Source organism: Thermobia domestica, chromosome 1 (genome assembly GCF_964235325.1).
Source record: "Thermobia domestica chromosome 1, izTheDome1.hap1.1, whole genome shotgun sequence".
NCBI classification, from domain to species: domain Eukaryota; kingdom Metazoa; phylum Arthropoda; class Insecta; order Zygentoma; family Lepismatidae; genus Thermobia; species Thermobia domestica.
In genome coordinates, this window is record NC_137454.1 from 285,197,667 (window position 1) to 285,212,531 (window position 14,865).

Genomic DNA, 14,865 nt, shown 5'->3' on the forward strand with positions numbered 1-14,865 from the left:
TTTCGAAAGCGGTCGCTATCTACTACCAATTTAGTTTTATCGCGATCAATGTTAAAATCGAAAACGGTTGATTTCTACCACTTCTGGTTTGAATACAGGGTTAACTGAAGAAAGGGAACCTATTCTTGAGACGCTGTTTGAATTCCCGAAAACTTCTCGATATCTCTGACAGTTTTTCCTCTATGAAAATAAATACTGAAACCGGAAATAGTAGTAGATTTCTACCACTTCCGGTTTTAATAGTGAGATAGGGGTGGATATGGTAAATTATCTTGACGTTGAATCGATTCCCGAAATCCTCTCGTTGCTAGCTGTTTACGTCTTTGATTTATACAGTCGCGAGGCGTAATCTTACAAGTAGGGTAGGCCCGATAAACTAACAACACAAATAACATTTTGTTTTCCTTATTTAAAAAAATAGAAATTATCAAATCTATTTATTTTAAAGAACTTTCTTAGCTGTATTTCTAACTCTGTTTAGAGTTAAATTTATGTGTGTGTATACATAGTAGTTTTTTGTTATTTAACAAGAAAGAATGAATACTTATATCAGCAAAAGTAGTCGTATTATTATTATTATTATTATTATTATTATTATTATTATTATTATTATTATTATTATTCAACAAATATTTAAATGGAGGAAAACACGCAATGTGTATATTATTGGAATACTCTCGTTTAGCTTCACTACAAAGATTCTGAAGTGCAGTTCATATTTACTTCTGCCTGGTATTTGCAGAGGGGATGAGGGGATTTACCTCCTCACTTGCTGTTTTTATTTTCTGCATATTTGAAAATGAAGGAAGAGTTAAAGTAAGTATACATTCTTACAGTTAACTGTCAAATTTCTTGGAAAAGCGTTTGTTACTTGCATCTCCTACTTTAAAGTAAGTACAATACAGAATTTAATTAATGTATCACGTCATAATAACTTCACTAGAAATGTTAATGCTCAAAAGGAACTTCATTTGATGAAGGTAACTTAAGTAATTATATGCATGTGATATACGGGAAACTGTTAGATGTCAGACATCCTACAACGGCATGATATAACATCTAAGGCCAGTGCCTATGTAGCATACGGATAACGTATGCAACGTACTGATTTCTATAGTAAGCAAGAGGATACCGTATATTTGTACAATATACCGCTGTCCGGAGAACGTATTTTTCTCTGTGCAGTTAGGGCGAGTGAGAAATAAAAGTTGAAAACCTCGATGAGTATCCAGATTTTCAAGTTTTTATTGCTAACTCGTCCCAGCCGCGTGTGTTAAAATTCATTTTTGTCTTTTTAACATTTAACAACCGTTAGTGGTGATGCGATGAGACGAAGTCTTCCAATATAAGATTTAAAAAAGTTCAACAGTATTGTCAACTATGCGTGTTCCAGTTCCTTTTTATTATTTTTAAATACGTGACAATCTATGGGAACAATGTGATATTGCTGAAAATATTCTAACAATATTCTTGTTAATTTGTACGCTTAATAATTAAAAGTAGGTGTCAATGTAAGCATTTATGCAGTTTATCACGACAGTTCTATAGTGTTCTATTAGAAATAAAGTATTTATAATTGACTATGATGATGACTTGTTCCTTTTTTCCATATCAACATATAACTGAACTGAAAGAAATAAGTCACATAACATACCATAGTATCGTTAATAATATTGGTAAGAGTAAAATTCCAATTCGAAACCTCAAAGTATTTACAACGAAACACTGTAAAAATTTCAGATTTTAAAAATATTTCCTTAGGTGTTTTACTATACCTCAATTAGTTTTTTGACTCTCCTGAAAAATGAATAAAAATGACTTGTTACCTTTTACCCTGAATCCGTCCATTTGGCAATGATATTCTCTAGCGTGATCACGGAAGGGTTGTTGGAAGAAGAACGAAGAGTGTGTTACATTTATATTTTATGCATATGGTAGGATTGTGGAAAGAATGCCACTGTGTTTAGTCGTACTACCGTAGTGCTTAATATAACATCTATTGAAAAACAAAAATTCCCTACATTTGATCTCGTATTCGTAAGATTTCCCTTTTTCCCTCTTTTAAAAAATCTTTCCCAAATCTCCCTGCGCCACAGGAAATTTTCCTCAAACCAGCATCCCTTGTGAGTGTGGCACTAACGCCAATTCATGTCCAAGTCCATTTCAATTGTAAAGGGAAGTTTTACAGCCAACCACACAAAGAGTCGACTTTATTATTATTTTGATGTATTTTATCTGTATCTCACTCTGTACAATACTTTTTATTTATTTATTTATTTATTTATTTATTTATTTACGAACACAATTCCAGATACAGCTGAACGCCAGTTTACACTGGAATATCTAACAAATCTAAGAGATGAAACATAATACAACAACAACAACAACAATAATAATAATAATAATAATAATAATAATAATAATAATAATAATAATAATAATAATAATAATAATAATAATAATAATAATAATAATAATAATAGGAATAACAACATAAGTGATAACAAGGTTGACAATAGCTGACTAAAGTTTATCCACGAAAATGACGTCGTAGTGCAGAGTTATATGCCCTATGCATGTATGTGACATTTCGTTGTATAGTTTAGGAAGCCTGTAGGACAGAGAACGTTGAACTATTGAAAGTCTAGGTCATACTATATGAAAAAAATATGTGTTGCGTGTTTGTCTGAAGGGGATTCGAAAATACAATTCTAAGAGTAGCATTTCGGACCTGAGTTGACCATGTGAGAGTTTATAGAGATATTTGAGGTCACTGATTTTATGACGAGTGTCAGGTAGTTGAATATTTAGTGTTTGCAACAGTTCGTGTTTTGTCATCATATGTGTGCGAGCTACTCTCAGGCGTGCTATTGCCAGGAAGAAGTTTAGAACTGAGTTTAGCCGGAATAGATTTGTAGAAGCTGCCATTGTCCAGATAGGTGAACAATATTCCAATTTAGGAGAGATTATTGTCTTGTAGAAAATTGTTAGGAAGAGGAGTTCCGTATTTCTGTTAATCTCCACTGAAATCTTAGAAGACGCATCGAGTGCTTAGTGATAGTGTTTATGTGTTCTGCAAAAGTTAGTTTTGTGTCAAAAGTAACTACGAGATCCTTATGATTATTTACTCTCGCAATTTAGAAACTATTTGGAAAACTTTTCATCCCAACAGTTTCTCTAATAAATATTCATATTTGAAACACAAAATCCCTTTCCCAGTTTGGCGCCTCCTGCGAACGCGTAGTTCGTAGGATTCAAGATCTGGCCCTGCACAGAGAGAAACTATTTTAGGAACTGATTCAGCGTCTAGAGAATAGGTTTTATCTTCTCTATTAATGACTATTAAAACTACAAATAATACATATCAATCATTTTCCGTATTTTACGTCAATAGCCATCGACCAAAATCTATAATAGACAGCAACAAGTGGTTTCTTAAAATTGATTCAGTATCTCAAGAAATGATGCACTATCGATCCGTATTACCCTAATAACATTGGAAGTGGTATAACTTCAATAGTACTTCTGGTTTCAAACTTAATCATCATGCAACAAAAATAGTAACATATAGCAAAAATGTATTTTTAAAATCAATCATTTGTGAAGGAAAAATAATATCATCACCGTAGTACTTTACTAGAAATGAAAGTGGTAAACTTTACTAGTACTTCCGGTTTCAAGGTTGATCGTCATAGAACAAAATCTACAGCATAGCAACAAGCGCTTTTTGGAATCGATTTAGCGTCTCAAGAAAAGATTTCTCCACCTTCAACACTCTAAAATAGTGGCGAGCCTTGAGAAGAGACAGGGTAGACAGTGTCTACCCGTTAGGACTTTATATGCATTAAGTTTATATCTTTTCCTAATAGTCCAGGATCTGATTATGGCTCTGTAGGAAAGTTTGAGTATGGAGAATTTTTCTTCAGAAATGTTTAGTAGGTGTCTTACTAATTAGTTTTTACTTGGGTGGACATCCGACATCTGGTACGTTTTCCGACTATTACGTCATCAAAGATGGCGGCTATTTAATCACAAAATCGTTCACATCTAGCTAATATTAGACTGATTTATATAAAATTTCGTTCTTTTCTTTCAGGGTTGCTTAGCAGGGATCCTAGTATGCATGTTTCTACTAATGTGAACACCCAACACATTTCTCTAGGATTACGTCATCCAAGATGGCGGCTGCTTAATCATAAACATGTTCATATCTCCGCTAATACAGTATTGGACTGATTAACATGCAATTTCTGATTTTTTTTTCAGGATTGTTTAGCTGGGATCCTAGTATTTTCCTTACTAAGGTGAACATCCGACATATTTCCTAGGATGACGTCATCCAATATGCCGGCCGCTCAATTACAAAATATATTCATACTTCTGGTAATATTTTACTGAAATTAACACAGAATTTCATTATAATTTTTCATTATTGTTAAACAAATATTCTAGTAATCAGTTCCAATTTACATGGTCATCCGACAGTTTCCAAATATCGCATTATCCAATATGGCGGCTGCTCAATCACAGAAATCTTAATATCTGTAGTAATATTTGACTAATCAACATGGAATTTCGTTAGTACGTTGTAATTACTATTGATGAAGCGAATACATCTAAAGTTGCAATTCACTTAATTCTAACATAATTCCAATTGAGCTAGAAATATAACGGGTGTTTCAGTGAAAAAGCCGTGATTTTGAATTGCAACAACATATTTTATTGATGATCATAGTAAAAGAAATTTACATGGTATGATAAGCCAAAGACTAAAGTTTAATGTAACACTAAAGTTTAATGTAACACATGTTCGAAGTGTCCACCCTAACGATTGGACACTTTCCTGACCCTGATGGGCATGTTATCAAAACCCTTACCAAGAGTGACGCGACTAACTGCTGCCGTACACTGCTCAATGTGTGCTCTTAATTCATTTAAATATCGGGGTTTAAGGTTGAATACCTCCTCCTTGAATTAATCCAACATAAAATTACAAGGGTTAATGTCTGGGCTGTATGGAGGCCACTCTAAGCCTGTTCCAAAAAAAAAAAAAAAAAAAGAATATCGATTAGTGATCACACGATTGCGGAATTTTGTGTGATGGAAATTAAGGACAGGTTCTGTTGTATGCTGTTTAGCTCCAACCTGCTGGAATCATTGCCGACGAAGTGGACACCTTTTACGACAAAGACTAGGATAGAAGTAATGCTCAAGCATTTCCAAATAATTTTCTGATGTGACATAGCTATCAAAGAAGAAAGGTCCAATTATGCCACGTTTTGTTACAGCACACCAAACCGAAACCTTTTCCGGATGCACTTCATGCGGATTTTCTGTTGCTCAAAATCTTAAATTTTGTTTGTTTACTTCACCTGACTGACAAAAGTAAGCTTCGTCTGTACACCACGAGTTTTCAATAATGTCTGGGTCATCAGCAATTAATGCACTGGACTGATTTGCAAAATGCAGACGCCTTCTTTTTGCAATATATGTTAATTTTTGAAGCATCTTCCTTTTGTAGGGAAACATTTGCAGATCTTTTCGCAGGATACGCCAACATGATATTACGGATATTGCATTTTCTGCTGACAAACGTTGCAGAGACTTTTTAGTCAGGCTATTCACATCCGATGCTCGCACTACTGCAATACGCTGTTCTGTAAGCACAGTTGATCTGCATCCCCCCTCTTCGAAGTCCTGTAACATTACCAGTCTTATTCAACTGATCAACATAACGCCATATGGACTTGGTGGATGGTGCCCATGCACAATGATAGGAAACCAACAAGGGAGCGTGATTCAATGAACCAAGGCACCAATGAGATCTTCTGCTGCAACGTAAGTCTACGGTCCGCCATTATTATACTGGACTATGAAACCTTAAAAAAAGCATTGTAAAACAAAAATTATCCTTTTTTCTGTGTATTTACATATAAATATTACTATACTATTGTTCAAATAAATTTTGTAGCCGCTAGAAATCGCGGCTTTTTGGGTAAAACACCCTGTATTACCGGTATTTAAATAGTATTTAAAAAGTATTTAAAATATATTAAACCATTTCTTAAAATTGAGTTAAATATTTAAACATACATTCAACAGAGACATACACAACAACACATACATCCGTTTCTCTTATTAATATCGAGAACTAAAAAATCCAACTAATTTTCTAATCCAGTAAACTATGTGCTATATCAAATCCTTTTAACTAAAATATCTTGCAACATAATAATTAATTAATAAATAATTACTAAATAATAATTAAATAATTACGAACAGTTGAGTTCATTCTGATATTATAAATATTATTAACAACATGTATCAATACCCTTCACTACAAACCATTCTGTTTGCAATATGAAGTGGATGAGAAGTTTTAAATTATAGAATACGGTAAACAAAGTAATATAATATACAATGAATATCACCACCACCTTTTTAAGATGTCATCTAAAACGAATTTTACAAGTTAAATTCGACTCCTTTATACCCCTGCACTTGCAAAAGGCACATGTTACCTTATTTTTCTTACAAATGCGTGAGGAATTTGTAAATGTCAAACAAGTATATGCCCCAATAAAATCATTAGGATACTGCTGTAAGTTTTGTGTTGGCATCAAACATTCTTCTGTCACTTCGAAACCAAAATCACAAGGGTCTAAGTGTACAATTGTGTCATCAATACAGTGCTGTTCAAGGTATGTATAAAATTAAGATCTTAATAAGTGTCCTGTTGCTTGAAGGTGGCAAGACGTTAATGTCAACATTTTACCATAATGGTAATAACTAGGCTTCGGATTTTTAGGTCCCCAAAAATTCAAATTAGGATTTTAGAAAGTGCATTTCAGGATTTTATAGGTTTTTAAAAACACGGTTTAGGATTTTTAGCGTTATATTACTGAAAACGGAATATTACTACACTTTAAACACTTTGTTAGCTATTTCATACTTAAATGGTAACCTTAATTTAGTAAGTTTTATGCTAACCAGTCTTCTGCGTAATAAAAATAATAAAACTCTTCTTACCTTGGACTTTTTTTGATAGCTGAAATATAGTTTAACATATGTATGGCCTGTTGTACTATAGTAGTAGTAGTGCTAAAAATAAACTTGCTGCCCCGCTTTTTCACAATAAGCCGCAAATTACAAAGAAACATGTTATGTGAAGGAAACCTTGTTATTGCATTGTTGAAAACTGGTTGAATGGTGTTTGAAAGTATTTTTCAAGTTAAAAATAACTATAAGGAATCATTTAGGACGTTATAGGTTCTAAAAGTTAATTTAGGATTTTTTAGGTCCTAACCTCCCAATTAGGACATTTTAGGTCCTATAAAACTAATATAGTTCTACTTATAGCAACTTGAAATGTAAAGAAAACATGAATTTTTTGCATTCACTGTACAGGAATAAAATAGGTTCAAACCTAAGAATCCGGAGCCTAGTAATAACAAACCCTGAATTCATCTAAAGATGTGCAATGGAATCCTTTCTTCAGTAGCTGGACTAAGTATTCTTCTGCAGCTTTAAGGATTGTTTTCTACATCACCCCAGTCAGGCGACACTCCAAAATTTCCCAAATATATGCTCAATGCAGAATGAATAGCTGGTTTCTTCGTAACGAACTTAGTAGTGTACTGGATGGCTGAAGCAGTTTGTACAGGTCTTCTCTCATTTTTCGGTAAATGGCATGAACCCGGCAGAAGTCGTGTGGAATCACCAACTCCAGTGTGAACCCACATTTCTTGTAAACTAATATGATGAAGATTAGGCCAATGAAACACTGCTAATACCATTATGTTAGTGTCAGCACTAATGAGAACAATTTTGGTGAATTCACATTGGGATGCATACTTAGAATGAATCATCATTCTAAAATCAGCTTCCTCTAATAGTAATCAATTTATTTCTGGATAATTAACTTGCATTCCATTTTGCGCAAATGTACAGTTGAACATCACCTAATCTTCATCACCAGAGAAGACACTAAAGGTGTGGTTGGTAGCAATGGCGTTTTAGTCAAGGGAGACATCAATATTTTCACAATAAACTCTGGTAACAGCAGTTTGTTGCGTGGAGATCACCGGAAACTATTGAGTTGGACGGGTAATGGAATGTCTTCGGAGATGGAAGCTATAACAGAAGCTCTATTTTGCCTTCGCATTCTCTCGTGTTCTTTTGGTTATAATTTGTGGTAGCTGCCGAACATATAATAGACCCTTCCACAGTCCTTCGTGATGCTCTGAATTTATATAAAATAAGAAGCTACAATACAAAAAGTTTTCTTGTCAGTTTTCGTCACTTTCCAGATAGAATTCATAACATCCACAATGTGACAAGTTTTCTGATCCACCTGGAACAGGTGATCATTACTGGTGATGCTGAAAAATGTTTCGAGCTCTTTCAATAAAGCGCTTTTTTTCACTTTCTCATAAACCCTTATTCACCGAAGAGTACAGAATTATTAGACAAATCATATCTGAAAAGCTCTTGTGCGTTATATCCACGAGCTTGACCAATTTGTATCATCCTATAGGCGAAACTGTTTGACTTATTCCTGTTGTTTTTTCCTGTACTTGATGCTATGTGACTATTAAATAATTAATAGTAGCATTAATTTGTGAATAACATTGAAATCCCTTTTCATTTTGTCTTCATATAGTGTTTTACGCAACGTATATACAATAGGCCTCACCAGCTATTTGGTAAATATTTAATATCTTTTCTTTTGCATATTGTGGAACTAGTGTCTTCGTTAGGATGCATTTCAAATGGGTTACCTTTTCGCAAAATATATTGGAACATTGAATTTACCTTTTCATCTACGCTCTGTATCTGTTTCTTGGGAAAATTATGGTGAACATTTAACTCTTCGACAAAAGAGCCACCATATTGAATGACAATCCCTGGAAAATATTTTGAATGTCCAGCTAAGTTAAGAGTACTTACTACGTCACCTACTACGTTTTCCTTTTAAAAAATGAAATAAACTTTCGTGTTAATTAGTCAAATATTACCAGAGATATAAAAATTTCTATGATTGAGCAGCCGCCATATTGAATTATGTGATAGGTGGAAAATTTGTCGGATGACCACCTAAATTGAAACTAATTACAAGAACATTTGTTTAACAATAATGGAAAATTATAACGAAATTCTGTGTTAATTTCAGTAAAATATTACCAGAAGTATGAATATTTTTGCAATTGAGCGGCTGGCATATTGGATGACAACATCCCAGGAAATGTGTCAGATGTTCACCTGAGTAAGGAAATTACTCACTATGACCCCTGCTAAGCAATACTCAAAGAAAGAACGAAATTGCATGTTAATCAGTCCAATATTAGTGGAGATATGAACATCTTTATAATTAAGTAGCTGCCATCTTGGATGATGTTACCCCAGGTCGGGTGTATACATTAGTAAAAACATGCGTATTAGGACTCCTGCTAAGCAATCCTGAAAGAAAAGAACGAAATTACATGTAAATCAGTCCAATATTAGTCGAAATATCAATATTTCTGTGATTAAGCAGCCGCCGTCTTTGATGACGTCATAGCTGGAAAACGTACCAGATGTCGGATGTCCACCCAAGTAAAGAATAATTAGTAAGACACCTACTAAACATTTCTGAGGAAAAATTCTCCATACTCAAACTTTCCTACAGAACCATAGCTAGATCCAGGACTATAAGTTAAAATCTTCGAGCATCTAGCAGGACTTTGAACATTATTTCTGTGTTGGATCCATATTCCTTGCATCAACATACAGAAGCGCAGGAGTACGAGCCGCGTGCGATTAAAGGGCCAAATACTCGTGAACCTCTCAGGAGACGTTAGAAGCTTCGTGTATTACAGGTTGGCAGTCTAGTTTATTTTAAGCTAGTTTGTAATGTAATGAAAATCTAAAAACAGAGATAAAAAATACATGTATATATTTTATAAAAAAACATTAAAAAATTTACTCTAATGTTAAAGGAAAAAAAGGCACTGAAATTGCAAATATCATTTTTGTATTGTTATTTTGTGGCAATTTAAAAATGTGAATATTAGGTGATGGGAATCTAAATGTAAGAAAAGAATTTTTAAACTCGGGCGATCACGTATCCTTTCGTGATATTTACTATCATTAGGGAAAAAAAGTAATTATAGTGGACCTCAGGGTTCGAAATGATGCAATTTATCAAATATAAAAAGGTACTCGAGAGGACAGAGGGCATAAAGGTTCACATTAAAACTCAAAACAAAAACTCCCAATAATCGTAACTCGAAGAATGGGTGGACGACGGAGAACTGGACTAAAATTCTGTTTAATGTAAGTTGTATTTTTCATTCACAAAACGCTGTTACTTTTGGTGGTCCAAGCTTTTAGTTTTGGTTTCCTGCAATAAAGTTAAGCCTCAGAATTAATAGCGATCTTTTTTATATATAAAATCATTAGATTAATTTCTATAATTACCTGTAAATAAAACATTGTATTTTGGCAAAAGCGGAAAATAGAAACACTTGTCTTTTGTTTTAAATACCATCCAATAACTTATTAAGTTAATGACAGGTGGTAACACTGATCCTCTCAATAAAATCTAACCACTATATTACCGCACTATTTAAACAGTAAGTGCCAGAAACACGTTACTTTCTTGTTTTCATTTTAAAGCATCTTTCAATCTCCATCGATAAAATGTTAAATTGTTATAGTGAGCCGTGGAAGAACGATTTATTTCTATTCATTTTGTCGTTTTGTGTTGTTAACATCCGGAAAAAAGAAACCCAGTTCAGAACTCTACCACTATTGTGTATTTCACGAAAGTGACAAGTACGATGTCTTTTTTCTCCCCTCTGGATAAGTGTTTACATTACACTGTATTATGAAATTGCAAACGAAAATATTTCGAAAATTTCTGTGAAGTTTAGGGTCCTTTTTCTTAGCAACAAGGCTATATAAGACGTGAAGTTACAGATTAAGATGGAATTGGAACCACTGTAATGTGTTGACATTTTCAACGCTCTGAACATGGAAATCGAATCCGGAACTACGTGCACAAATGACCACGTACTAACCACTATACCAGCGGGAAGACATATTTTGAAAATTTTGGTAACAGCTCATTTAAAGAACAATTCTCACTACTGTGAGCAAGTGACTGAATGGACTTTAATAGCTTATAATATAATTATTTTAAGCGAATTTTGATGTTTGCGAAAGATTCTTTTCTCCTTAATTGCCTCTTCACCAAAGCAACTTGACGTAGTATTGCAAAATAAACTTGTTGTTTTAGTTTTACTTCGCTATAGCGTTGCAGAAAGATATTGATTGTGTAAGGTTGCTCAAAAAATACGTTTTGAATTTTTACAATCCTATCCATTTCCCTAAAATGATATTACAGGATAAATTGAAGGACAACGGGACTCACTAACACATGAATATATACATAGATGGAGGGCAGTGATGAACTTTATTTTTGCGACCTAGACAACTTATGGCCGAATGCCCCTCGCCCGTCATAACAGCACATCACTCTACATCACTACGCTATCACTTAAAATTGTTCCAAATGTTGATTTTTTTCTTTTGCGGTCCTTCTGAGCTCAGCGGCCCAGATAGATTTTTCTCTTTGTTTAGCCAGAAATCCCAAGTTGATGATGGAATAATGGGAATATTTTATTCATGCTGCATATTCTGGTGTCCTATAGATGGGTGAGGTGAGGTGATTTTGAGTTTAACGTCCCTTTCAGCAGTGAGGCTATATGAGACGTGGACCTACTGATTAACGTGAAATCCGAACCACATGATCTCCCGCAGGGAATCGAACCTGATAGAACTCTAATCGAGTTTATTAGGATTTTGTAAATTTCGTAATTTTATTGGATGACCCACTTGACCACATATGTTTTAAAAATCAAGAGCAGCGCTCTAAAGTGTAGGGCAATAGATGCCCGGATCATCCTATATAAAGTCCTCGCTGATGGTCCTAGAGTTCTACAGATACCTTCTATAATCTTCACTCAATCTTAACCAAAGGCGGAAGGAAACATGTAATAAATGCGAAAAACCGTTAACTACACTACACGCTTTTTTTTTTTTTTACTGCGCGTGGATGTACTGGTGATGTTTTATTTCTTAAGCGTGTATTTCCAGATTTCTTACTTAGTTCATGTAAATTCCTCTAATCTTCCATAGACGATAAGAATAATATCTCTTAAATTTGAACTTACTGGGTTAAATAATGAAATATTCTTATGGTTTTCTTTTTTTCAGTCCAAAAACCTAATTATTAACAAAGAAATTAAATGGCCAAACCGGACTTTATACTACGAGATCAGTGATGAATTTACTGATGAACAACGAAGTGCTATCACAAGAGCCATTTCAGATCTCCAAAGGTAACCTGTGTAAGATTTGTTCCCAAGACAGAAGATACACAGGCTTATGTGGTTATCAGGAATGTTATGGGTAAGTTCTAAATTAGCAACAAAAAATCTTAATGTTTCTAATATATTTTCATCTTTAACAAGGTGTTTTCTATTGACAAGCCATTACTAATAGCTTTAGAAATCCTATATACGAGTAGAAATCCTATGGTCTTAAGAAACTATGTATTGAGTTGCCAAATTCTGAAATGAGCGCTTTCTAAATGTGCTCAGAAATTTTCTGATAGAATTATTTATACTGACTAGTAAGGAAATCTTAATATGCTCTTCCCGCTGGTCTACAAGTAGTTCGCGCTCTTTGGTGCACAGAACCCAGGTCGATTTCCAGTGGCAGGGCTGGAAATCTGCGCCAGATTTTTCTCCAAATATCATAATGTTCAATTGTGTTCAGGTCCAGTGAATAGGTCGGTCAGAGGAGGCATACAATTTCATACTGATGCTTCTCAAGCAACAGTTCCAATTGTGTGAATAGGACGCATTGTCGTTCTAGAATATAATACTATTACCCGGGGAAATTTGCGCTTATAGAATGGACATTATACCTTAAAAATGGCGATATAGTCACGGGTAGTGATTCGACCGGTAAGCATCATCAGCAGGACCCACCGGAAACCAGGATATTGTGGCCCACAGCATCACAAAGCCACCGCAATATTACGGTCGCGCCGAAACACTGCGGATCTGCGGATCTCCGACACACATAAATACAGCTTGTAGTTTGAAATAGAATGAACGGTAACTCATCCGATCACATCACACGTTTCTAGTTACCAGCGGGTCCATGCTGCCTATTACGGCATCATTGACGTCGTGCTAAATCGTAATGGTCCATATCAGCGGTTTCACCAGCGCAATTCGATCTCGTGTCTCCATGTCATGTAACACGCTGCGGACTGTGATCGTCGATACAAGCTACAAGAGGTGATTCATAACTTACTACGGCACTTGCACCGCAGTCATACAATGGCTCTGTACTGTTCAGCGGGACTTGTCACTGCGGTTCTTTTTCGAACTATTGTTCCTCTTTGAAGATATAATTTTGCAGTAAGCTTTGTAGGCCGAATGGGGAAGCAATTTTACCACAGACAGTGATGGAATGAAAGTCAATTGGAATTATATAAAAATGCTAAAGGTGGAAAAAGAGTAGTTTCTTTTACAAAACGTCATACAAAGATACGACTCTCAAGGAAGGAAACTTGAGTAAAATGAAGAAGACTAGGTCAAGTAAATCTGGAGTCTGTGCGGTTGGTTAAAACTTGCTCGCGAAAATCCTATTGCCCAGAAATAAGAAGAAAGACATCCAAGAGCTAGTCGATAAACATATAATCCCAAAGTACTTTTATAACTCGTTTTTCAAAAATGTTCTTGAATTAGATTGAATTTCCTTCTACAATCTCTAATAACTTTTACTCGTGTAGAAGAAGTTTTCTTTCGAGATAATTTCGTTATCCCTTTAAGACCATTATTTATTAATTTATGATATTTTGTATCTGTCATATTATTTTATTTAAAGACAAGTTAATCATTTCTAAAAATTGAAAGTAATAACATGATACTTGTAAGATGTCCTAATCCACATCAATATTTATTCATGCCAACAAACAGAAAAGCGTCATAACATTATATGTTTTGTTCAAACATGCATCTAAACTGCTACAACTCAATACAAATGAAAACGTTAAAAATTAACTTGAGAATAGTCACAACTCAGAAAAATTCCTCTTTTGGTAAAAGACACAAACTTTACAATAAATTAACCTTGCATCGACCTTCTGAGAGTAATTTATAGAAAAGTTCATAATTTTAAATCTTTTTCGGTGCTATGCTATTGTTAAAATAGTTTTTGGCATTTACTGAAAAAGTTGTTTTTTTGAGTGGTCACTTTTGAAATAAGTGTGCGATATGTTTTTGCTTAAGATAATAAAAATGATAGGGAAAACGAGGAAATTTATGCCAGTCCAACTGGGCTGTGGTCTATCGGGGCTTAATGGTTCGCAATTGCCTGAACTTTGGATTTGGGTAAAGTGATGAGAAACAACAAGGGATTCATAAGGGTAGATTTTCGATTTTTTGCGATATTTTGAGCCGTTTCCGAGATATCGGCTAATGGTTCCTAATCCCAAAATTTTGTCAGAACATTACCAAATTTTGGATTTACGTAAATTATGTGAGAAACGACAATGGAATTATAAAGGGATGCTTTTTGGTTTATTTTGCGATATTTTGAGCCGTTTCCGAGATATCGGCGCCTAACGTTCCTAATTGCCAAAATTTTTGTCCGGAATATTACTAAAATTTGGATTTAAGTAAATTGATGAGAAACAACAAGGAAATTCATAAGGGTAGATTTTTCGACTTTTGCGATATTTTGAGCCGTTTCCGAGATTATCGGGCTAATGGTTCCTAATTGCCAAAATTTTGTCAGAACATTACC

At 34.4% G+C, this 14,865-nt stretch overlaps 1 protein-coding gene across 1 annotated transcript in view; it reads left to right on the forward strand.

The window, feature by feature from the left end:
• LOC145680201 (uncharacterized) overlaps nucleotides 1–14,865 on the forward strand; it is a 105,050-nt gene that overhangs the window by 43,493 nt on the left and 46,692 nt on the right. The window contains exon 2 of the mRNA XM_081750505.1: nucleotides 12,259–12,383. Within this exon, the coding sequence (XP_081606631.1) occupies nucleotides 12,259–12,383 (125 nt within the window). The remainder of the gene's footprint in view (nucleotides 1–12,258; nucleotides 12,384–14,865) is intronic.